Source organism: Anolis sagrei, chromosome 1, assembly GCF_037176765.1.
Source record: "Anolis sagrei isolate rAnoSag1 chromosome 1, rAnoSag1.mat, whole genome shotgun sequence".
NCBI classification, from domain to species: Eukaryota; Metazoa; Chordata; class Lepidosauria; order Squamata; family Dactyloidae; genus Anolis; species Anolis sagrei.
Window position 1 is genome coordinate 113,611,803 of NC_090021.1, and position 27,337 is coordinate 113,639,139.

Sequence of the window (27,337 nt, forward strand, 5' to 3'; positions counted from 1 at the left end):
AAAATACAAAAAGATTAAGATCATAATTACAGGCTTCCAATATACTTACTGGGTCCCCTTTTTCTCCTTTTTCAGAAGGCTCCCCCTATGACAGTGTAAGAAATCTCAATTTTTCTGTAAATATTTAAAATGGAGTGCTGGCATGTGGAAAATGCAGCAACTGACATGCTAAGGTAAGAGCTAATAGTCAAGGCATGTTTAAACAGGATGTTGGCTTTATGAAAGTAATATATGGCATTGAATAGTTGTCTTTGTAAAGCTGCCCTGTGTTCCCTTCAAGGTTGAGAAGAGCAGGATATAAATGTGGTAAATAAATAAATAAAATAAGAAAGTGCAAAAAATATATGTTATAATCCAAAGCACCAGCAAATAAAGAATTCTGAATTACTACATCCATGTGAACCGCCTTGAGTTGCCTCCCAGCTGAGAAAGGCGGTATACAAATGTGGTAAATAAATAAACTACATATGTATAATGCAGGATATGCTTAAACAATATGATAACGTTTAGCTGAGTGCTACAGTATTATACAATTTCAGTATTTCAGGAGAGGAAATTTAGGACACAGAAGTCGAAGGGGACTCAGGGCAGCCTTCAAAAGGCAACAGATCAATAGGAAATGAAATCAATGCTTGCATTTATTGGTGGCTATTTTAATAAGGATAGGACCCATTGAATTGGGACCTAGTTTTGAGTAACAATGCTTTCAAATATGCCAAGATCATGTGATCAATAGTATAACCCAAATGGTGCCTTTCTTGAGCTATGCATATTAATTTCAACACACTTGCCAAGAATCAAGTCCAAATGAATATATTAACTCATGTCATATGTATGAGGCAGCTTTTAATTCATGCTATGTTGCTACTGAGTAGACTGCTAGAAGTCCCTTCTGAGTTTCTCTCATTGGTTCTGAAGAGACTTCCTCATGTATCCCAAATGTATAAATATGTGAGAGGAAGCTACGGGGAGGAGGGAGTAAGCTTGTTTTCTGCTTCCCTGGAGACTAGGACGCGAAACAATGGCTTCAAACTACAAGAAAGGAGATTCCATCTGGACATGAGGAAGAACTTCCTGACTGTGAGAGCCATTCAGCAGTGGAACTCTCTGCCCCGGAGTGTGGTGGAGGCTCCTTCTTTGGAAGCTTTCAAACAGAGGCTGGATGACCATCTGTCAGGGGTGATTTGAATGCAATATTCCTGCTTCTTGGCAAAGGGTTGGACTGGATGGCCCATGAGGTCTCTTCCAACTCTTTGATTCTATGATTCAATGAAATGTAAGAGTGGAAGCTCAAATTCATATGTGTGACTGGCAGTGCAACTACCAGTATTTGCCCTTCAAGCTTCTCCAGAGTTTCCAGGAGGGCAAATTTCATGGGAAGATAATTCTTCTCAGCATTCTTCTACTTGAGTTTCGGCTTTGTTGCATGCAATAGGTCCACACTGCAGAAGTTGTCACACCTTTCAGGACCATGTTAACTAAAATACAGTTAAAATAATAAGCCTGTAACCATTTTTTTCATGTCAGGGATGACTTGTGAAACTGCAAGTAGCTTCTAGTGCAAGAGAATTGGCTGTCTGCAAGGACATTGCCCAGGAGACACCCAGATATTTCGATGTTTTACCACCCTTGTGGGAGGCTCTCTCATGTCCCTGCATGGGGAGTTGGATCTGAAAGAGGGAGCTCATCCGTGCTTTCCCCAGATTCGAACCTCCGACTTGTCCATCTTCAGTCCTGTCAGCACAAGCGTTTAACCCATTGCGCCACCGGGGGGAACTATGAAATATATTCTTCCATGGTTGTGCCTCTTTTATTTAAACTGATTTTAAAGATTTGAGTCAGCAAATGTAAGTCATGCTTAATTCCAACTAATCACATGCAGCCAGCCATCTGTGCCATCGCCAAATCCCTTGTCAAAGGTCATTACTTACCTTTTCACCTTTTGAGGCCTTTTCTTCATGATGACTCTTTTGAAAAAAACAAAATTGACCTTCATTTGTCTCTCATTTGTTATCTTGACAGATAATGAAACACTTACATTGTCACTATGGCTACTTATCACTTTTTTTTCCTATAGTGATATATAGGACATGCCAGGCCAGGAGCATCCCAGCCACTAAGGTGATTCTTATTGTTATTCCACTTTTTCATCAATGTTTTTCAGAATCGTATATAGAGCCTGCAGGTCTTTTCTAGTTATCAGGGCAACAATGCCTTTGTGCTTTGCTACTCTGCTGCTGAATATGCATGCCCAGTGTGGAACACATCTTACCACGCTAAAACAGTGGTAATGAGACATGCCACATTATCATGGGGTGTCTGTGCCCTACACCACTGGAGAAATTGCACTGTTTCACCGGTATTGCACCACCTGACATACACCGGGAAGTAGCAATCAATAGTGAAAGGCAATTATATCTTCAGCCCATCCCCTGTTCGGATATCAGCCAGCATGCCAACGACTTAAACCAATAAATAGTTTTCTAAGAACACCTCAGCAAGCGAAAGTCCAAAAGTGGTAGGCTAAAACCCTGAACCTCAATCAATGGCTGATACCAAATGAGAGACTCCCTCCTGGGCACACCGAAAACTGGGCAACTTGGAAGGCGCTGAACAGACTGTGCTCTGGCACCACGAGGTGCAGAGCCAGCCTTAAGAAATGGGGCCACAAAGTGCAAGTGTGGAGAAGAGCAAACCACAGACCACCTATTACAATGCAGTCTGAGTATTGCCACATGCACAATGGAGGACCTTCTTATAGCAACATCAGAGGACTCCAAGTGGCCAGCTACTGGTCAAAGGACATTTACTATAATGCCAAGTTTTCAAACTTTGTGTGTGTGTTTTTAATACAATACAACTGTTTGGTTCACTCCTGATATGATAAATAAATTAAAAAGGGCAACATAGAGAAATTTCAGAACTAGACCACTTTCTTGAAAACTGTGTGCATCTATATTTGCTTCATTAATAGATTAGGTGTTTTTTTCATTTCAAATGAATACTTTGTGGAAATGCAGATGATGCTTAATAATCAAGCCTATTGATACATTAGGTAATCCTTTGGTTTCATATTGTGCCTCAGAAATCTCAGGTTCTAGGATAGGCCTGATCTGGAAAACCTATTGCTGTACATGACTTCCCATTTGCTTTATTTGTCAGTTACTTTTATAGTCTATTGTTATTGTGGTTTGTTGCCTACAGTAAGCTCAAGGCACCAGTTAAGGCTCTCCAACTTTCCATTTCATCCTCACAACAGGCCTCTGAGGTACACAAAGCAGGGAGATTAATTGGCTTAAGGTCATTCAGTGAGTTTCAGCAACTTGTAACTGAATTCCTTGTATAATACCCTACTACATGGCCTCAAATTTTGTCATTTGCTATACTGCAGAAAAATACGAATGCTTGATTCCATATGAACTTTAAGCGGGGAAGAAAAAAGACATGTTTGTGATGACTATTATATTATTGCTCTGACACAGAGAGCTCAAGCAAATGGGTTTAGGCAGGTAAGGAATCAAAGTGACTTCATGCTGAAGAGGAGAACAAGAGAACAGCAGCAGGAAGAGGCTCCAGCAGGATGTTCTGGCTTCGCCTGCCCTGATCTGGCTCAGGTTGAGAGGGAAGCAAAGGGAGGCAAGATGGGGAAATTGATGGGAAGGCAATGAGAACAGCGCAGACCTCTTGAGCTGTATACACTGTCAACTTGAAAGATGAAAAGAGGAAGAATACAAAGCTTCTGGAGTATCTCTGGTGGCCACCCACCACACAGGCTTGCAGGAGCCTGGTTTGTGAACTGCAGCATGTGAAAACTAGAGATGGTTTTATAACAGAACTAGTAGAAATTATTGATTCCACCTAACATATGAAGAGACTTCCATTTGCTCAATGTAATGCTCATTTATCTTCTACCTCATTCAAATCAGCTCCAGAGGATGTTCCACTCTTCTGGAGAAGACTTGAACAGAAGGTTGCTGGAAAGTCAGGGACTCTATTCCCATCAACACTGTATCTGAATAGGACTCACTGTGACTTACTTGTGCTTCCTCCTTCTCTACTTCTTTGAAAAGTCTGGCCTTTATATGAGGACTATGCCTCACTTTAGCATATCTGAGCCTGGTTATTTTATTGTTAATAAATGAACAGACGGGGAAGCTGTAAACATAATTACTCACCTAAAATGCTACCAAGCATTTTGAAGTTCTTTAACCAAGCTCTTCAACACACAGCATTGATCATGAGTGTATTTTCATAACACTGCACATTCTATTTCCTCATTAAGTTCACAATTGAAATATCATTCCTTTACACCAGATGGTTAAAATTGAATTGGGAGGGGGAAGGGGAGATAACATTTTCAGAATGTATATAAAGTTTAAATATTGGAAATGTATTCTAATGGAAATGTTCCAGTTCACTGGCTCCCTTTATCACACAACTGAGTTTGCATATAGAAGAGAAAATGATCTGTGTGAACATATTCAAAGTAACAATGGCAAAGATGTGTGCTTCAAATTACAAGGTAACTGGCTAAAGGAAGAATCTATATATGTGATCTAAAGCGCTAATTTGCGAAACATACCAAACTGGTTGTGTGAAGTAATAATAAAACAGACAACATTTGTTCTTCTCAACCAGAGATGAGCAAATCTTGTACCCAAAGTACTGAAGATATGAAGAGAGGAAGGAGATGGTTATTGCATACATAGCAATGTAAAAGAATATGTTAAGTAAATAGTGGGAAGTGAGTCTGCATCCCTTTAAGATTTGGTCTTCTCCTGTCTAACACGAAACACATACCAAGGCAGGGAGTAAAGGTAAAGTTTTCCTCTTGACATGAAGTCTAGTTGTGTCTGACTCTGGGGGTGGTGCTCACCTGCATTTCTAAGCCAAAGAGCTGGCGTTGTCAGTAGACATTGCCAAGGTCAGGTGGCCAGCATGACTGCATGGAGCACTGTTACCTTCCCACCAGAGCATATTTGCATGTTTTCGAACTGCTAGGTTGGCAAAAGCTAGGGCTTACTGTGGAGCTCACCCCCAGGGCCATAGCCGGGAGGGATTAAAAGTTCAACCCCACCCTGAAATGTGCTAGAAACCTGGCTTACTCATAAATTGGTTAACCATTTAAAATTCACTAGTAAACTAGGTTTTTTTGGGTAAGGGTTAACCCCCCCCCCCAAACCCAGCCTCTGTCTATGGCCTTGCTCACCCCGCTCCCTGGATTCAAACCGCTGACTTTGCGGTTAGTAAGTTCAGGAGCTCAGTGGTTTAATCCACAGGCAGGGAGAACTAACCAATAAATAAATAAAAGTGCCAGAGCTCTAACTTCTAGTTATTTAAATGGATTATCTTAATTCCTATCACACTCATTTTAAATAAATTTGGGGAATTCAAAAATAATAGAATCCAAGATGAATCCAAGATGATATCTGTGAAAAATAAGGGTTTCTCCCCTTTTCTCATACACATATATTGTATTGTAAACAAATGATCAATTAAGATAAATGCTGAGAAATAATCCTTGACATTAAAAGTAAAATAGTGATAAGAGAAACATATAAATATTTCTTATATTTCCAATATCTAAACATAGCTTTTTCTGAACTCGTCTAACACAATGTATAGGTTTGAACACTTGTTGCATTATAGGACTTGAAGAATCAGCCCTGTTGCAAGCGGAAACTCTGGTTCCAGAGAGTCTAACTATTTAAATCTGTAATTTAAACGAGTGAGACATCATCTGAAAAACTAAACTTAGCACTTGTTTTTTTGTAAGTTTCTTGCTTGAGAATAAGTCATTACATGGTTTTCACTGGACAGCTGAAAGGAGAAGTGTGTTGGTATACTGTAAGAGGATTTAAAAGATGATTAATTTCTTGCAGGCAAAACAGCTGGCTCACATTTTGCCAGGAGATATTAACTGGGAAACACGATAGGAGCTAGGAATTTGTAGAGTCTCATGGGAGCAAGAAATATGAATCTTGCAGACAGATACATATCAAACCCTGAGGACCTCCACTGCGGTTCATGTCACCTGCCATGCAGTTAATCTTAAATTATGTGGAATTAGGAAGCTACTAAAACTGATGCCAAGTCTACCAAGAGTGATTATAGGAAGCAAATGTACACAACAAAGAGCAGAAGGACTTCCACTTTAATTAGTTTTTCATACACATAATGGATTAGAGAACATCTTGAAAGTAGTCCTTCAAATAACTCAAAACTAGTGGAACAAGATTTTGAAACAGTAAAATTTATAACCTATCAAGATATGCATAACAGAAGCTGGAATCAGTTACTGAATGCACAAATAACACACAAGCTTGCATTTGTGCAAGTGTGTGTAATGAACACAAAAATAGTTTTTTTGAAGAGGCATCATGCACATAGCAAAACAAGTATGGTATTCTGTAATTGGTTATTGTTGGTCGTGTATTTAATTTGAAATATTTATTTGTTTTATTATATATTTTGTGATTTTATATTGTTGTAAACTGCCCTGATGCTCTCTGGGAGAGGGAGCAGGATAAATTTAAAGTTGTTGTAATTATTACTATTATTATTATTACTATTATTATTATTAGAAACACAACAAAATTAGTACACAGCAAGCAAGATCACTATGCTGGTTGTTGTATTGAATCACACGTTGGACACCTCCCAAGTGTCTAGGACTATGTGATGTATCGGTGAATAGTGTGTGCAGATCCCAGTAGGGTGGCCTTTTGCAGCTGACAGATGGTAATTTTGTCAGCGCCAATTGTGTTTAAGTGCAGGCCAAGGTCTTTAGGCACTGCACCCAGGGACCACCTTATTTATTTATTTATTTATTTATTTGTTTGTTTGTTTGTTTATTTCTATCACACTCTTCTCACCCCTCAGGGGATTTAGAGCGGCGTACAACATACATCTTTTTTTTTTTTTATAATTTTTATTGAGATATATTCATACAGGTATATAGGTAAAAGAAGGGGAAGGGGCAGGTTAGAGGGGGATGGGTAAAGTCAGGAATAAAAATAGAGGAATGGGTTGGGTTGGGTGAAGGGGTGCGGATTGGGTTGGGGAAGGGGAAATACGAGGGGTATCGGAGGGGGCAGGGGGGGAGAGTGCAGGGGGGTCATTTGACTTCCATAATCTCCTTCTCTTTGGTTCTATCTTTTTTGTATTCTTCCTTTTTCTGCTAGATTCGTTCTTCCTCCTTTTTTGTTTCTCTCCTTTCTTGATCTTCCTTTAGGTATTCCTCATATGGCTTCCAATCCGTTCTTCTCAGTGGTTTTCCGTATGAATCTTTTAATGCAAACGTCAGTTTGTCCATATCTTTGATTTCTTTCATCTTGTTTGTCCATTCCTCTTTTGTGGCTACTTCCTTCTGCTTCCATTTTTTTGCCAAAACTATTCTTGCTGCTGTAATACAGTAGTTAAATAAAATGTCCTTATTTTGATCTAGTTCCAATTCCTCGTCTGTTATTCCTAGTAGGAAATATTCTGGTTTCATATGTATCTTAATTTTTAGGATCTTTTCGCATTCTTGCTTTATCATTTTCCAGTATGTACAAATGATGGGGCAGGTCCACCAAGCATGGTAGAACGTTCCTATGTGTGTTTCGCATTTCCAGCATTTGTTTCTTGCGGTATCGTACATCAAGCCTAATTTTTGTGGTGTCATGTACCACCTATAAAATATCTTTAGCCAATTCTCTTGCATATCAGTCGAATATGTGTATCTAATTTTCTTTTTCCAGATTTGTTCCCACTCTTTATATTGTATTGATCTTCCTATATTTTTGGCCCATTTAATCATGCATTCTTTTATTGTTTCTTTTTCTGTAGCCCATTCTAATAGTTTATTATATATTATTGTTATATTTTTTTTCTTTTTCCCTAAAATTTGGTCCCAAATATCTTCCTTTATCATAAAGCCTATTTTTCTATCCAAGTTGTAATATTCTTTTAGCTGTAAGTATTGGAACCAGGATACATTTATAAATTGGGTATTTATCTCCTCTCTCGTCTTGAGTTTTAGTTCATTATTTTCTTTCTTTAATACATCTTTGTATACCGGCCACTTGGTCCATCCCAGCAGTCGTCTTTGTTTCGCTTCTAATGGTGATGTCCATAATGGCGTTTTTGAGTACATTTGTATTTTATATTTATTCCAAATTTTTATTAACGCTGATCTAATGAAGTGGTTGTTGAAGTTCTTTTCTTTTAGTGTTTGGTTGTACCAGAGGTACGAATGCCACCCAAATCTGAGATCAAAACCTTCAATTGTTAGAATTCTTTCTTTTTTTAATGAGATCCATTCTTTTACCCATGTGAGTCCGCTTGCTTCATAATATAATTTTAAGTCTGGTAAGCCCATTCCTCCTCTGTTTCTCTGATCTATCATGTTTACATATTTGATCCTCGGTTTTTTACCATTCCATATAAATTTCGAAATCTCTTTTTTCCAATTATCAAACAATTTATTGTTCCTAATTATGGGAATATTCTGGAAGAGATACAGCAGTTTTGGGAGAACGTTCATTTTTATTGTTGCAATTTTCCCCAAGATTGATAAATTTAAGTGTTTCCAATTATTCAGATCTTTCTTTATTTCGGCCCATTTGGTTTCATAGTTATTCTTTAGAAGTTGAGAATTTTTAGCCGTTATCCAGATTCCTAAGTATTTCATTTTTGTACAGATTTGAATTCCTGATAAGTCTTCCAATATTTTTTGTTTTTCCTTGGATATGTTTTTTGTTAATATCTTTGTCTTTCCCTTATTCATTTTAAAACCAGCCACCCTTCCAAATTCTTCAATAATCTTTAACCAATTTAGTATGTTTTCTTTTGGGTCTTCCATAATGCATATCAGGTCATCCGCATATGCCCTATATTTATAACTTTGTCTTCCAATATTCAGTCCCTGGAGTTGCCCGTTTCCTTTAATGTTTCTCAATAATATTTCCAATGACATGATGAAAATCAAAGGAGAGAGGGGACACCCCTGTCTTGTGCCTCTCTTGATTATAATTTCTTTAAATGGAATACCATTCACCCAGATTGTCGCTTTTTGCTCCTTGTATATAGCGTTAATTGCATTTTGAAAATTATGCCCAATATCTAATTCTTTAAATATCATTTTGAAAAAATTCCAATTTAAATTGTCAAAGGCCTTCTCGGCGTCGATTGTCATTAAGGCCAATTCTTTTTCATGGTGCGTCTCATAATATTCAATTACATTCAGTATATTTCTTATATTTTCTTTTATATGTCGTTCTGGTAAAAAACCGTACAACATACATCTAAGCCTCCCCTTTCCCCTTTCATGATCCTAAGGCAGTGCTTCCCAATCCAAGGGACCCCAGATGCACCGGTCCCCAACTCCCAATAATCCCAACAAATTGGCTGGGATTTCTGGGAGCTGCAGGCCAAAACACACGGGGACCCACAGGCTGAGAACCAATGACCCAAGGTCTTCTTGGCTGTCTTGGATGGTGCTGTATGACTGGTCCTCCACTAGCATCCTCCTTTTATGGCCCAGCCTCAGGAGGCAGCAGGTGTTTCTGCTGGGCCTTGCCTCAGCCAGGCAGTCAGGGCCCAAGTCTGCAAGGAGCCAGTCACCAGGGGCTGGCTTGTGCCAGAGTCTTTGCAGTTCGATCTTTAAATCCTTGTTGTTGTTGTTGTTGTTATTTTAAAAATGAAATTAGGCCATTCACCAAGATTGCAACAGAATTAATGACAGAATACCATATTTTTTGCACAAAGAAGGAAGGTTAAGTTAATATATATCAACCCCTTGGAACTTGACTATTGGGTTATGTTGACAGAGAGTTTACCAAATAAGAATTAGAATGAACTCATAAGGGCAGAATGAGGAGAACCAGGCTGCTTTTAGTAGGAAGAAGCTGAGTCCAAGTAGGTATATTTTTCTCGGTTCAGAATAAGTCACCCCAGCTACCAAGACAATTCTGAGCTCCAAAGGTACCCTAAGATAGTCTCAGACCCAAAGGAAATAATAGGCAGACCCTACTGGAAAGATCATTATTAGGAGCCAAAATGTTTGTTGCTTTAACCTGCTGATCTGTTTTTGGATGATAATCCCTCAGGATTGCATTGTGTTTCTCATGAGAATTGAGTGTCCATACCTGATAATATGGGCCTTTAAAGGAATCAGGAAGTCCTGGAACACCTGGAGGACCCTAGAACGGTGAAAATATAAACAGTTAAACTTGATACTGTGATAAATGTATCATTATAATTATTACATTTCTATCCACACTGAAAGTGCATTTACAGAATTATAATATATGAAGGCAAGTGTGTGAAAATGTTTATCATCTGCCATATTTTCACAAAATACAATATTAATACTTTTAGAAAGAGAGCCAATGTATACAAATTATTCAAGACAGGTTTTCAAACTTTATGTTCTTGACAATATTAAACATGTACTTAACTGTCACTTGACTCACACTTTCAACTCAAGTCTATCCGGCTTGGTGCTCTTTTGATTGGCAATAGCTCTTTAAGCCATTGGTTGACTCCCTTTAATGTGGCAACTTCAATTTAAGGGAAAATATGTGGACCCAATAAATATAGACAATCCACAGGAAACATATGTATGTTTTGGGGCTATACCATTCCTATAAAGCACTTCTCACCTAGCAAATCAACAATGCAATTCAGAGGACTGGAATTTTTTCATTTTATCTTTTTCCACAAAATTGGTTTGACAATGTTATAGGTTAAGATAACTGACAAATGATGGGAGGAGAAAAGTGGACTGTCAACTATAACAACTCTCAGCAAAAATAATAAATTTCTACACATGAATGTCCCAAGAGAGCCATCCTAAGAAAGTCTTCCACTCTAAAAATGTCTAAGCAATACATTCCAGACAGGATTCACTGGAGTGACAGATTACCAGATTCAGATGTCAAAAATTAAACACTTCTGTACAGGGAGAGAAGTATCTCTTATCCTAAATTTTTCAGATGGCAGTGATACCATGATTTCACTTCACCTATCGCAGTTAGATAGCTGTCTTGAAGGCACATCCTTTAAAAGTGGCATGGCTTGTTAGTCATGTTGCAAAGAATCTTAACAAAACTATATACATGAGGCAAAGATGAAATGACAAAGGAGTATGATTTGTATTTTGATACTAAAACATTTTCCAGCAAGCTCCATCTGTTTCACAGGAGTGCAGTGAATGGGCAAGTACCATCAAGATCCTCCCATCCTCCGTGCTGAAAAAAGAAACCCAGTACAACTCCTTAGCTATGCTTCTTTAAAATGGTACATTTTTAAACTGTAAAATCAAACAATACAGTTCTATGATCCCATCCAAGTACAAAGATTTGCATGTACATTAACATGCAATTTATTGTCATCCTTCTTAAGCAAAAAGCATCTCTGTAATGCACTCCAAAAGAAATTTGTCAACCATGCCCCTGCTCAGACATCTTCTTTGCCATGGAGCAAATATGTCACTTCTGCGCAAATTTGTTTAGAGTACCAATGCACCCTAAAAGCAACATGCCACCTATTTATCATAATTCGCACTAAAGGAATGTAGGTTCCATAACCAGGTGACAGTGGCAGCTCTTTTTCCTCCTCCTCCTCCTCCCCCCCCTCCTCCTCCTCCCTCTGTCTGTATTTGAAAAAAAATAATGGAATTTTGGTATTCACACAGATGACTTTTTTTCATGTCAGGAACAAATTGAGAAACTGCAAGTCACTTCTGGTGTGAGAGAATTGGCTGTCTGCAAGGATGTTGCCCAGGGGATGCCTTGATGTTTTACCATCCTGTGGGAGGCTTCTCTCATGTCCCTGCATGAGAAGCTGGAGCTGACAGACAGGAGCTCACCCTGCTCCTCAAATTCAAATTGCTGACCTTTAGGTCAGCAGTTCTGCCAGCACAAGGATTTAAGGTTAGATCTGCCCCCTCCCTCCTTTCCTTCCAGAAGAAACTTAAACCCTGGCTTATGGGATCAAACCTTTGCAGAATAGACTGATTTACTGGTGAAGGCAAGATTTGATTTGACCGTAATGGATTGATTTGGGACACCGATTTTAACTTGGCAAACTTTTAGATGTATATTTATAATGGTTAAATGTATTTAACTGTATTTTATGCTATATTTTATTGTGTCGGCACTGAACAGTGGCCTGTTGGAAGCTGTCCTGAGTCTCTCTTTGGAGGTTGAGAAGGACAGGGTAAAAATGTTCAAAATAAATTAATTAACCCATTGCACCGCCAAGGGCTCCTTACACTAATGACTGGAGAGGCAGGACCCACAGATGTTACTACAAGAATGTTCATAGTCTTTGGAGTGGTGAAACTCACTGTTTCTCAAACTATTGCACAAAAGAGTATGAATAGCTCAAATCATGACATCACAGTGGCTCTTAGTTCTTCTACTCCAGTGTTATTTTCACTGAATAAAAATTGGTCTCCAAGATCTCAACCAGGCATTTTTCTCATCTCCTGCTCTGTGAGACCCTTTCTACACAGTTGTATACAATTCAGATTATCTGTTTTGAACTGGATTATATGGCAGGGTAGACTGAGATAATCTAGTTCAAAGCAGATAGTGTGGATTATCTGTCTTGATATTCTGGATTATATGGCAGTGTAGAAGGGTCCTAAGATAACAAGATGGGGGCATTTTGTAAGTGAGGTATATCCCCTACCTGCTATGTCCCCGTTACTCTTGATCCTTGCTGTGCATCAAGTAACATCATCTGTCTTCTTAGGAATATTGTATTAGCTCTTTTGTATGTATAGTACACTGTAGGGATATTATATATGTGGTACTAGAATACTGTTGTGTGAGCTGTCTGGATGTGCCCTGAGATGCAGGAGTAGTGGAAGGTGATACTGGAGTTGGATTTCTCATAGACAACAACAACAGAACCATAGCTAACACTTGTTAGTACTCTGTAAAAGGAGGCACAGTAAACTCTGTGAAGACTACATGATGAGTCAATCCAAAAGTGATAACAAGAGATAGTGCCAGAAAATGATATTCCCAGATCTGAAGGAACTCAACAAGCTACTGGAGTACAGTAGAGAACAACTATAAGTAGAGCTGTGGCTAATGATGTGACTGGACTGAAACTGAAAGGACATTCAGACGACATGCTGAGAGGTGAAAGTAATTTTCACTTATTCTTTGGTGGAGTATATATCAGAGAACTCTGGTGTTGCTGAGAATGTGTTGTATGCAGTGTTCGCAATTCCTTATTCTCAGTTCACATGATGCATGATTGAACTAACCTTTGTACCCACTATAACCAGGAAAAAATTCATTCTGGAAAACTTTGGAAGGCAGAGGTCACTTTCCATGACTTCCTTCTTTCCACAGTTCTGGCTGGCAATTCTTGGCTGAGTGACTCAAAACGTTCTCCTCCCAGTCCCTTCTCAGCTCCCTTTTACCACCTCAGGCTCTTTAAGAAGTCTTAGCTGTATATATATCACCTCAGATCAAGACACACTGGCCATTTCTATTTCCTCCATATCTTTTTGATTGGCTTTCAATGTTCCACACAGGATATGACAGCACTGTACATGCAGCCATGATGATGATGAATGAGAGTATTGCATGGCTCTTCAGTGAGCACAGCATTGAAAGCAGGCTTCAAATGACAAAACACAAGGTATAGAGATGCTTTCTAATGTTGAAGTGTGTGCCAATAAAACCTATTAAAAAGAAGCAATTAATGGAGGGTTTGAATCATTGATAGAAACATGTGGAAAATTTGGAAATGGTAATCTGGTAGTCTTTTCATTATGAAATGTATTTGTTTATTTATTTGAATGTATATCCTGCCTTTTCACCAAAGTGAGACCGAAGGTGGTTATGAAATTGGATGACATGGTACAAATAGGAAACAATACATAAGAACAATGCAGATAGTGATGTTTTAAGGTAGTCTATCTGTATTCTTTGTTTCTAATTTCGTGATAGTAAGTACAAGCTGTACAGAAAATAGAAATACCGCTTCAAGAAGAATGTGAACAGAAAATCACTAGAGGGAGCTGCTGTTCCATTTAAAAATAAGCTCTTTTGATAGTTTTCAGCCTGAATGACCACACACTGAACTGAATACTGATGAAATTCCTAGTAGTGAAATAATGAGCCAATGCTCTAAAAGAATGTAAGACCAGAATCCAAGAATTTTCCACAAAAAGTGAATCAAACTTCTTATTCAGGATAAAATTTTACCCAAACCAAGAGAAAAGATAAAGTTATAAGAGCAAGAATATAATTTTCACATAAGCATGTTATATTCTTAACCCAATATTAAATACTTTTGCAGGATATGGGCTTTATCCAGTGGGAAGAGCACTCTTAGGCATCATAGCATAAATACAGGTTACTAGCTCTCTTTATTAAAGTATTGATTTGTTCTGAGCTAAAACTACTCTTGAGTATTCTCCATCTATGAAAACCCTAGGAAATTCACGGGGTCACCATAAATCGACAGGCGACTTGAAAGCACATGCAAACACAATCAAGTGGAGAATAAAGCCACATGCTCTTTGACATGGAAACAGCTCTGAAATAATTTAATATTTGCCACAGTCAGAGCCTGGAGCTGCAAAAGTCTCACTGGGAACTTGGTGAGTAAGAGGTGATCTGGGATATACTATAAAATACAGCACGCAAATTTCCTGAAAGATTTTGCAGTGTGAAATAGATTTTAGATTTGTTACACATGCATACATCTTCTCTACAACATAATGTAGTTTTGATCAAAATCGTGTTTATTGCTTTTTGAAGATTGTGAAGGCTGGCTGCACCGTTCATGAAGAATCATGACTGTTCTTCCAACCCGATATGCAAAAACATGCTCTGACATTTTTTTCTCAGTTGCAACAAGATGCTCTTACCCATCCATAGCAAATGCATATGCTCAAATCTGTGTTTTTAATGTGGCTCTTATACTTGTTTTCAGAGGGAATATAGAATAGTCTACATGGCCAAATTGTAAGTAAGAGATGAGAGACAATAGAAGCAAGGTCGTAGTTTGCAGATGTTTGTATTTAATTTCTTTCATAAGCAAATATGGAACAATTACAATGGATTTATTTAATTTCCCACATATTTGCCATTAGATGTAAATAATGTTGAAAGCATTCTATATTAATACAATTTAGCAAGGTCAAAATACAGTTTGCAAAGGAAGTGGCAATGAAAACTGCCTGCTGAACCAGTGAGGAGCCCTTTACTGATCTTATGGCTTGGGGGGGGGGGGGGGGTTCAATCATTACTCCATGAGTCTTTGGTGGAGTATATATCCAAAGCAACCATCAGGAGTGAGCAGGAGAGATATAGAGGACATTATTACATGGAGCTAGTAGCATGGGTTTGAAGCTGTCCAGCCACAAATGGAGGTTAAGTCATGAGGAGTGGGAACAGTCAATTGAGGGTGATTGACCATGATTAATTTTCATTCTAGTTTCAATGTCTTCCTAACAACACTGGTAGTGTTTCCTCAAGACTTTGCTGATAGGTATCTTTTCCCTTATTGTTCTAATGCATCATTGTTTTTCAATAGTCCAATTCTCTCCTTCTAATGTTTAGGGTGCTGCACCACTGCCAAATCCACATACTTTTTACATTTTGCTTTATGATGTTCCCACATTAGAACTTCATACTAGTGGTTTAAATATCAGCAAATACAGTTTGTGTCATCTCATCTTTCTCCCTTTGTGGAATACCTGGCTCTGGCAAGAGAAACTGATCCATATGGACCAGTTTGACAGATTCACCTAATTAAGTTTATAGACAGAACAATTAATACATAATGATTTTTCACTCATGCTCAAGGAGTAATTCAACCTTACCATGTATCCTGCCAGAAAAATCTAAATATGCAAATCATTGCTGATGTACCTCAATGTACATGGACTTTATCAAGAAATCTGGAGAAGTGAGAATGTGTATAATGGATGTACTAACATCATTTTTTCCCTCATAATCAAACTCTCAGGTTTTTGTAATTAGTAAGTCTCGTGTCATGTTCAGCTAAAACCTCTTACCATACCATAATTCATTGCATAATAGTCGCACCTCCTTTTTTAATTCCCCAAATGAGTATTTTTCCTTTCTTCGTTCACATTAGAGCTGGCCATGTCTTGGTCTCTCCCTTCTCCCTCCTTGGAAGTAAGAGAGGGAAAGTCCCAGACCCAGCTGGCTCCATTTGTATTTCTTTTTAAAAACTGTATTATCTCCTGAGGAGGAGGTTGGATCTGAGGCTCTTCCTTCTCCCTCCTGTCTCCTCAAAAGTAAGAGAAGGAAAGTCCCAGACAAAGTTGACTCCACACACTTTTTTCTTCATGTAATGGTTGCACCCCCCTTTTTCCAAAGTAAAAAGGGTCAGAAAGTCTGATGATTACGCAATGAATTACAGTACTACTCATCTTGCATAAAGAGACTACTATTACTCAATTTCTGCTAGTTGAGACAGAAAGCAAGGATGAAAAAAACAATATATGCATCCTTACTAGCAGTGATACTCTAAATGCTGGTCCTCAAACTATCATCTCATAGTCTTTGAAGAGTTTCCAGCAAAGAGAAGAACAGATCAAGCTAATGGACACAAACATGGTACCAGTAACTGAAACAATAGAAAAGTTTAATTGCTGTTCCCCTGCATTAGGTAGCCTGAAGAGCACAAGTCTAGTATGGTTATGTGTATCATCTCTGGAAGTTGAGCATGTGTTGCTGTTTCTTTTTAAGTACTTTCTCACTACACTGAGGCAATTTCATGTCTTACAGCCTTTATAGCACACAAGGAAAAATGGCTGTCACAGACAGCGGGATGAGACAGACATATACAGGCATAATTGGGTGAAAGAAAGGAAAATGCTGTAAAATTGGTACCAGTTGACGGTTTCAAACAACATTGACTCAGCTTAGAATATTTTCATATTCTGGTTTCATTTTTTTATTTTCATCCAAGCAGACAGGACGTTTTAGTGTCTCAGAGTCATGTTCTGTTGCAGCACTGGCACAGATCTAGACCTATATTGTTTACAGGATTGTCACTTAAAGAGATCTGAGCAATGTTGCTGAGTTTGAACAACCTGCTATGTAGAGTTTTTCTAAAAGGCAAAAACCATCTGGGACAAAAAAAAAACCTGCAACAAATCTGATACATTTTGCTACTGGAGTACAATGGGATGTATCCATATATCACCCATAAAATGCTCCAATGGCATTTTGTGGGTGATATATGATGCAAAGAAGTTGGTGAGAGTGCTCCAAGGAGAAACAATCCTAGGACATAGGGGTTATGATGGTTACAATTTTGGAGTGAGCAAGAGGTCTATCAGTAACTCAGAACAAATGTTTTACCTCATATGAACATGTATGTGTTGGGGGGTGGTGGCTTTGGTTGCTTCAGTATGATGGAATTCCATCTATCTATCTATCTATCTATCTATCTATCTATCTATCTATCTATCTATCTATCATCTATCTATCTAAATCTATGTTTGTTTTGAGTGACATCATAACTCAGAAACCACTGGACTAATTGGCACCACATTTGGCCACAAGACACCTACTAACCCAAGGAATGACCATTAGTAAAAAAAAAAATGATTTTGTCATTTGGGAGTTGTAGTTGCTGGGATTTATAATTAACCTACAATCAAAAAACATTCTGAACTCCATCAATGATGAAATTGAACCAAACTTGCACAAAGGACTCCCATGTTCAACATAAAACACTAGAAGGGTTTGGTGGGCATTGATCTTGAGTTTGGGAGTTGTAGTTCACCTATATCCAGAGAGCACTGCAGACTCAAACTATGAAGGATCTAGACCAAACTTGGCATGAATACTCCATATGCCCAAATATGAACACAGATGGAGTTTGGGGAAAATAGATCTTGACATTTGGGAGTTGTGGTTATTGGGATTTATAGTTCACCTATAATCAAAGAGCATTCTAAACCCCACCAATGATAAGATTGGGCCAAACTTCCCACACAGAACCCCCATGACCAACAGAAAATACCGTTTTCTGGAGGTCTTTGGTGACCCTTCTGATAGCCCTTGTGACCCCCTCCCCAGGGATCCTGACCCCCAGGTTGAGAAATGCTGCCTTAAGGTCATCCAATCCAACTCCCTTCACCAGGGCAAGAAAACATAATCAAAGCCCTCCTGACAAAGAACCATCCAGCCATAGATATAGATAGATAGATATATATTATTCATGCATACACACATATATATGTAGATTGTATATGACAGATATAGTATCATAGATTTAAATGGGACCCATAAAGAAGGACAATTATATGTTGCATGTTCCAGAGTAAGCAAACCAGATAATCTCTACATCAACACTGACAAAAAAAACCCAACAAGAAATACTGTTTACCCACAAGCATAAAGAAATTACACATATTAGAGACCAACACTTTCTCATTTCCTTATTTTCTAGATCACCAGACTGGGCCACAGCAACACGTGGCAGGAGGTGGCTAGTTCTATATAAATACACATGGGGCAATTTTATTCCCTGGAAAATGTATGAATCCCCATGGGGTCAGTTAAATACCTCAAAATTCACTAATTGCAAGCTTTTTTTTTATCCATGTGGATGAAGCTTAAGAATATTTCTATATCATTGTGTTCTTTCCATTTTTGGTCTGTGAATGTTCCCCCTTCAGCTTATGGCTGTATTCTTAGATGAGTCTCAATATGTATGTGTCAAGTAGAATGGTTACCCTTCTGTTTTTACAAGTGACAAATATGACTCTGTTTGGATCACTATCTTAGTTTTCCTTTCCTGAGATGTATTGTTATGCTGTTTGTTCTTTTTGTCTGTAGGTAAGCCACAACACTGTGGATTCCAATTTATTCACCTTTCCCCCCAGAGCTGTAGTTCCTGTTTTTGTTTTGCTATGTGCACCAGTATTCTTGCTGCAAAAAATGTAATAGTCAAGAAGCACCGAAGCTTTAAAGGAAATCTACTATAGACAAAATAAAAAGGGTAAGGAAGAAAAGAAGAATGCATGTAGTGTTGCTGTGTGCCCTCAAATCATTTTCAATTATATTAATTCTAAAGTGAAACAACAACAAGATTTAGTTGGCAAGACTTTTTTGGAAGAGGTTCTGACACTAAGAGAGTGTGACTTGCCCAAGGTGACCCATAGGGTTTCTACATCCGAGTGGTGATTTGAACAATGTGTTCCAATGTGTACATTATCACCACCCCATTGTACAGGATAAAAGACTGCTGCATCCTTTTTTGCTTGGTCCAATGTGCTGGCTTCATGTGAGTTCTTTGGGTCACCATGTACATCAATGCATTGTGGGAGAAAGAACAGCTCTGTTATTTCTTATGGAGATCTTTCCATGTGTGGCTGCTGCACCACTTCTATAAAGGCAATAGCCTCACAATTTGAATACTAAAATCCAGTTAAACTGTTGAGTGACTTGGTTCATTATTTTATATAACAACAACAAAAATAGATAAAATATTTACAAAAGACTATGTATTGTTGAAGGCTTTCATGGCCGGAATCACTGAGTTGTTGAAAGTTTTTCAGGCTGTATGTCCATGTTCTAGAAGCATTCTCTCCTGATATTTTGCCTGCATCTGTGGCAGGCATCCCGAGAAGTCTCACACAAGAATACTTATAAATCTTGTTGTTTTTTAAAATAACCAAACAACCAGTAATACCTATGATTATTTATGTGTATACTCAAAAAGTATACATTCAGCACTTGGTAAATTTTCTCTGCTTAGGTACTTTCAGAAATTACAGAATCAAAATAGTGTAGTTCATCAACTCTAAGATGCAGTTTTTCCTTATATAAACATCTCAAAAATAGGGTGCTTCTTAAAATCACAGGTGATTATACACACACGCACAGACCATTTTTTCTGTTGGTGGTACTGAAATGAGTGCATCTTACAATTGATGGCATCTTAGAATCAATGAAATATGGTACATGGGGTAAACAGTACAGGACCCCACCAAAAATGTTAGTATTCAAAAACAACATTGGTAGTTATATAAACAGCCAGGTATATGGAGAAGCTCAAGATTGCAACACTAAACATATCTAGCAACTCAAAAAGCTCAGATCTGAATAAAAAAACCTGCAGTGATGCTTTTTTTACAATCCGTTTCATACACTTTATGGATGCCTTAATCTTCTTTCATTCTTCAGCAAACTCATTTGATCTACAGCTGAATGCTCTTTCCAGCACTGGGTATAATCCTCTCCACCATTCAGACAATTGGCAGGCTCATCCTGCAGCCCTTCATCTTTGAAATTGTCCCACTGAGACAGAAATTATCCATCTTAAACACACAGCATCATCATGTTTGGTAAACTGAATTAGCCATATCCCTCGGATAATGTACACAATCTGTTCTTTGAAATGCTAACCAGTTTCTTCTGTTTGCACCAGAGTTTCAGAAGTTACGTTCCTTCATTCCCTATCAATCTTTGACCCCACGCCTCTTATATGTATCTCATTCTTTCTCTTTATTTATAACAGCAGTTCCCAACCTTTTTTTTTTACCAGGGACCACTTGACCAGGGACCACCATGGTCAGAAACAGGGAATGAGTGGCAGACAGCATGAAAGGAGTGGAAATTAAAAAAAATAAAATAAATACACAAAGAGGAAGGAGGCTTGCGGACCAGATTTTTGTCCTCGTGGCAAACTGGTGGTCCGCGGCCCACAGGTTAAGAACCACTGATTTATAAGATTACTTCATTCACACACACACACACACACAATAAAAGGACTGCCATGTTGGTTTAAAACTACAGTTTTACCATCTACAAGTTACTGATTGGAATTGGTTTTACACCATTCATGGTGAATACTCACAGGTGGCCCTGGCGGTCCAGCTTTTCCAGGGGCTCCTGGCTTGCCTCGGCGTCCCTGGATATGGAAACACATAGAAATGAAAATAAATAGAAGAACCAATACATATCAAGACAACAGTCATTTATCTAGAGCAAGATTGTCTGCAAAATGTATTTACAGGAAAAATAACATCTCCTAGTCAGATCTGATCCCATAGGTTCTTGCATGCTAAGAACATGGATGGCAGTGATGGGTTTTCACCTCCTCTACAATCACATCTGGATCTATGGAGAGATGTTTTCATTGAACAGTTAAAAACTACTCATCTATTAATGTACTGTTTCTGTAAACCCATGAATAAATGTCTTCACAACAGCACTGAAAATCATGTTTGGGGAGAAATAATATGCAAGGCCTGGGGAGTTTCTTGTTTGTTCTGTTTTTTTAAAAAAAGAGATTATATTATGTGACTGTGCATAATGCAATATTTTTTTTTAAAAGCTGCTTCAATTCAAATGTTGTCAAGGCAGATTGAGCAGAACCACATATAATAAATTCTGACTACTCAACTCCAATAATCTCTCAAGACCTAACAAATCCTTCCAAATAATTTGTTTATTTCTGTAAACAAGACCAACAATAGTTTTCTTTCAGTGCTAGTGATAAAAGGATATGTGAAATGAGCACTCTCTCTTCAGTCTCCATTTCCTCTGAAAGGCTTCCCTATCTCTGGCCACTCTTGTTTCGACTTTGAGGGTTGCACTGCCTGCCTGATTATCTTGAAACACTGCCTGGATTCAGCATGTGCTATCAAACACAGCATCCCTTATGAACTCTGTCACCTTGGAGACCTGCTACGGGGTATTGGAAGTATTTTAACCTTTATCCCAGTAGACAGGACATTTTAGTCTCCCAGTCACGCTTTGTTGTGGATTTCACAGAGAACTAGACTTACAAGGTTAACTGAAGAGTGACCTCGTACAGTACAAGGTATGTGGCTGAAATTTTGGGACACTGTTTGTGCCACCCTCCGTACACATTTTCTTTTAAGCAGAGAAAAATGGCCAGTCTAAAATGATTCCAACAGATCTACTAAATTTGTCTTGGATTGTTTTTACCCCTCGAACTGGGAGGTCTGATAGCTACTCCAAACTCGTCCCACATATGAACATCTGTTTTCTGGTTCTCTCATATTTGATTAATGTGGAATACTTTACAATGGCTTTGCAGTTACAAATGCTCCTGTAGACCTAGGACATTTTCATAGCCGGATTTTTAAAAACTTTTTATTTTAACTTGTAAATAGTACTATATCTATTGAAACAGGCTTAAAAATGCAACGATGCCAAGCCCAGGTTTCATTTCTCAGTGTCTACATCTGTTGCTTTATTTTGTATTTTTTTTACATAAAATTAGTTGTGTGTGTGTGCACAAAAATTCAAATTGCAAATTGTCAAAATTCAAATTGCAAAAAATCATCATTATGTATAATTAAATTAATTACAATTCTTTACCACTCATTCTTAATAAAATCCCCTAAAATAATTACTCTTACTCAAGTAATTATTATTCAATTACGTAAATCAACTGTAAATGTACCCAAATCAATTGGAATTAATATAACATTGGCCATGGTATGGGCTTGATACTGAACTAAAAGGAATTAAATTGATTAACACAGCCTGACAACAAGAAGAAAATTATCTTGGTGTCCTGGTTTTTAGGCTTATTCCTGGTGTTATTTGGGGCACTAAGTCAGAAAATTGCATTGGATAGATTGAATGAGGTCTAGTTTCTTAGATATGGTTATCATGATTTTCTCTGGGAGAGCAAATGAAGACTGGTATGTGGCATATGCTCTGTATCTCAAAAACTATAGCTGGTGCCATTTTTGGAATTGGTAGATCAAATATACCCAGAAACAGGTCTAACGTTTGAGGGCCAAAAATGTGTGTTGGTCAAATGTGTGTCTACCATTGACTATAGTATATTTTTCATGGATCCTTTGACTAGAAAGGGACCACAAAAGTCAGCTAGTCCAAATCTCTGTCATGCAGGAATGCATAATTATGTGTTTCAGTGTTCTGATGCTCCATGCCAATCTGAACTTCTGGGGCATGCAAAGCCAGTGACTCCCTTGGGTGCTAAATTGTGAAGTGACTACCCTGGTGTGGGCCTGGGGGGTGGGAGGGGTGATATTGTTCCTCAAACTGATGACAGGAACTTAGAGACTGCACCATAGACCATTGGACTATAAGACTTTTTTGTGTCAGGATTGACTTGAGAAACTGCAAGACGCTTCTGGTGTGAGAGAACTGGCCATCTGCAAGGATGTTGCTCAGGGGACATGCGGATGATTTACCATCCTGTGGGAGGCATCTCTCATGTTCCCGCATGGGAAGCTGAGGCTGACAGACGGGAGCTCACCCCACTCCACGGATTTTAACCGCTGACCTTTCAGTCTGCAGTTCTACTGGTACAAGGGTTTAACCCATTGCACCACTGGGGGATCCACTATAAAACTAAAATAATAGGAAGCATTGAACAAAATATATCAAGATATATTATGGCTGAGTTTTGGGCACCTAGCTTAGTTCAGAACCCACGAGCCACTATGTAGATTTGGACAACCACAGTGGAGGTGCCCCACAAATAAATGGTCCAATATAATCATCATCACCACCACCACCACCATAATAACAAGAACAATAATTCTTCAAATCATATATATCTAATTAACAAGATCTAATCAACATTTAATTTGTATTGAGCAATATAATACTTTTGTTTTGCTTCATAATAAGAATTAAGCATGCAATATAATAATAATAAGTGACTTTTGTGAATTAAACAGATACATTTTTGGCAGCCAGTTAACAATAACTAGGGGCATTTTTGGTAGAAGGAGAGAATTTTCACTATCCTAAAGCACAAACAAATTGATAAACAGGTTAATACTAAGATTAAAAAGAATGGGAAATAGGGAATGAGGTTAGGGTTTCTCAAGAACAAAAATGGATAGGATATTAAAAAAGGTATCAGAGACCAAACTTTGTCAATCAGCAATCTTCCAAATTCCCATTACAGTGGTTTGCTACTAGCCTTTATGTTTAGCAAACAAATGAAAAGGTCAGGATAATATAGCTTCCATTACCCTCTCCATAAATACTGTGATTGGAGAATGCTGGTAAAGTTTAGTATAGTATAGCAAAACTATCAATAAGCAAATCCCAGCTCTCATCCTTTTCCTCTGTACCACCTCGGTATTTTCATTATATGGTCACATACTACTCATGTTTGATATTTGGAGCTCCAAATTTGTCCATAATGTTTTGAATTGTACCACTCTATTCAGTAATGGAATCAGGATAATCTGATTCAATCTATAGCTGGTAGAAATCTGAACTAAATCATTTCAGAATTCAGAAGGCTAACATATATTTCAAATTTGCTTACTATTAGCACTTATTTTGGTTGGCATGGTGGTGGCAGGATACGAGCATTGTGACTGAAGTTTGATCAGAATATAGCCAGGCCAGATACATTACTTAACTTGCAATATAATACTTTTATATAGACCTGTCTAGAACTGCAATATAATTGTCACAATAAGTCATAGAAAACAGGTTATGTGTAATAGATTTACCAATGTACGGTGCCCATTTTCTAGCCTGATTTTCAGTTATGTCATAAGTGAGCTGAATTATGTGCTTCCTACTTATTGATTTGCAGTACTTAAATCATCTGTCACCTGCTAAGGTTCCCAACCAGGTAAACCTTGGTTCCAAGACCAAAAATAGCAGATTAATACATTTTTTTGTGTCTCCTGATATCATTTAACTGCAAGCATTACACATATAGCCATGTATTTTAGGTTAGTGTGGTATCTGTTAATTTCACTTTAGTTGCTCACTTTTACATAGGTTCCTGTTTTGTATCATACCACATATACACAGGGCTATATTTTAAGATCAAATATATATATTTAAGAAAGTCGATTCATTCTATTTCTTTTTGCAATACTAAATAATATAACTATAGCTGAATTCACAAACCAGAATAAATTATTTGTACTATCAACTGATATATTATTTGGAGAACACACGGTTCAACTTTTGCTTCACTTGTTACCAATTCACCTAGTAGATAATGACAATGGGAAGAAAAGATAGAAATTAATTCAAGTTATATTTTTCAAACCAGTACAGGCAGTATTGAGTTACAAACATCTGACTTACAAAGTTAGTTAAGAACAGAGATGAGACAACAGAAAGTAAAAGAAAAGTACCCCTAGGAAGGGAATTTCACTCCTGGAAGAGTTTTCATGGGAAAAGTGTCTCACCTGAAGCTTTATCATCAGCCCTTGTTTCCACAGCAAGCCAAATTTTTCATTTTTTAATGCCATGCAGAATGGTTGGCCCCCACCCATTTTCATCTCACCAAATCTGGCCCTCTTTGCAAAAAGTTTGGACACCCCTGTTTAGACTCTAAACAAAGTAGCAGAGAAGAGTTAAGCCCCCAAAGATGAGATTTTGACTGGCAGACACAATTTTGACCCAGGTACTAATTACTACATTACATAGCATCCTACAAACTATTAATTAAAAAAACTTTTCTAATAGTTTCTGAAAGATACAGCAAGTGAGAGTAGACATTGTAATAAATACTTCATCCAAACTATTGTGCAAAGCAGCCATTCGTTCTTTTACAACTCAGACATTAATCATGTGTCTATTGTTATGATTTTAATGGCTTAATTAATTAATCTTTTGCGTGATGTTAGATACCTCAAGTATTACCATTTTTAATTGAAAGTCAAGTCAGAATTGTAATAAAAAATGTAAGTAGCTATATATTTTAAAATATGGTTAAGGAGGTAAAGATTCCGATATAAATAACAGCGTAAGAACAGATATATCATAAAGAAAATACCTATTTGTAATCATGTTTATCTCCTTTTTAATTGACTATAGTTTAGAATTTTCATAGAGTCCATAAAGTCAAATATTAGAGAAAACAAGGACCAGTATGTGTATACTATTCATTGTCTGGCTGTCTATGGAGAGCATGGATAACATAAACTTTGGGAAGACATTTCTATACATATCCCTGATTATTAATACAATGTGGCAAATGGTGCTGTGAGAGAAGGAACAGCTTTAATTATCTCCATGGCAAGACGCCATGTGGAGTGGGCAAGAGACTTATTTGGGATCTCACTGTCCCCTTCGGCAGACCTTTGAGATTACAAAGGCACCTGAGAAATATAGATTTATTCACCATTACTTTTTTTTCCAAATGAAGGAGTTAATGACACCATTCCTGCATAACAATGCATGGTCTGTGAGACAGTATTCAGTGCAGTGGTGCAAAAAAAGTGAATATAGTAATTCTGCATTTTGCCTACTGTCAGTGCATTCTAGGGACTTCGGGATTTTCTTTTGACATTTTTTTCTACATGGACTTGATCATTCCTTTGGGATGTTCAAAAGTTAAGAGTTGAAAAGTTAAGAGTCCATCTTGGATGGGTGTTTGTTTGTTTGTTGGACAATCAGGTATAGGCACTGTGCCCTTTTGGGCATCTGAACTTTGCTTGTAGGGTTGTAGCATCTGGCAGAGCTTTCTTAAAGGTTTGTAATGCTTTTTCTGGGGTTCCCAAACCCCATCACAGGATGAGATGTTTAGTCAGGGCCTTTATACTGCAGTGCTTTCATCACAATATTTTGTTTACAGTGCTCCATGTGGCTGGAGAGGACAATGAAATTGTTGATGCTCTCTGATGCCAACGTAGATAGCTCTTCAGACAATTGGCTTATTCTATGATTGGTGATAAAATAATATGGGTAATGTTGGTAGAGCCAGGTGCTTGAGGCAGAACTACAAATAGCACCTTTTTTCCATCTATAGTAGGTATATAATATCGTAGTTAAAATCTGGTAAGTTGGCGTATGAGACCAAAAATCCTTGAAATATCTGTCCCCATTCTTAGCAGTCAAAGAGCAACTAATAATCATTCTTTTAAAAAGCTTAATATTTTCTTGTCCTTTCACAATTCCAAAAACTGACTGCCTGAGTTGGCTGCCTCGCTTTGTTAATGTTTGTCCTGTGTTGTCTTCTCGCTTGTATTTAGTATAACAGCACCAAATTAGGTGGGAGGAGACAGAGAAGTCAATGCTTTATCTTATGTTGCCTGTATAATGTGAATTTCTGGGTCGTAGGGAAATCACTCTAAGTGGTAATGGAATAAAGATTTTTGAAGAATTGCGGAAAAAGGCTTTATTCTATTATACTTTGACACTTATTGGACATAGCTTCAGTTCATGATAACAGCAATTTTAGCACTAAGTGAGAAAAATTCACAATGGATTTTTTTTGTCTGATGGCATTTGTTCAACACAAAACCACAGATATTGTAATCTGTGCATTTTGATGCTTTGTCCTCTAAAACAAAAATGTCCTTACTCTTATCAAACAGAGCATGAGTACAACAGGCATG

The 27,337-nt window shown here is 37.8% G+C and overlaps 1 protein-coding gene across 3 annotated transcripts in view; it reads right to left on the bottom strand.

Moving 5' to 3' along the window:
• The window catches only part of COL19A1 (collagen type XIX alpha 1 chain), a 232,558-nt gene that overhangs the window by 60,628 nt on the left and 144,593 nt on the right, over window positions 1-27,337 (bottom strand). For 2 of the 3 annotated variants that reach the window (XM_060752836.2, XM_067467969.1), the window contains exons 16-19: window positions 20,863-20,916; window positions 10,131-10,184; window positions 1,932-1,967; window positions 50-85 (exon numbers count right to left, since the gene is read on the bottom strand). In XM_060752836.2, coding sequence (XP_060608819.2) covers window positions 50-85; window positions 1,932-1,967; window positions 10,131-10,184; window positions 20,863-20,916 — 180 coding nt within the window. The remainder of the gene's footprint in view (window positions 1-49; window positions 86-1,931; window positions 1,968-10,130; window positions 10,185-20,862; window positions 20,917-27,337) is intronic. The other variant, XM_067467964.1, reaches the window with a different exon arrangement.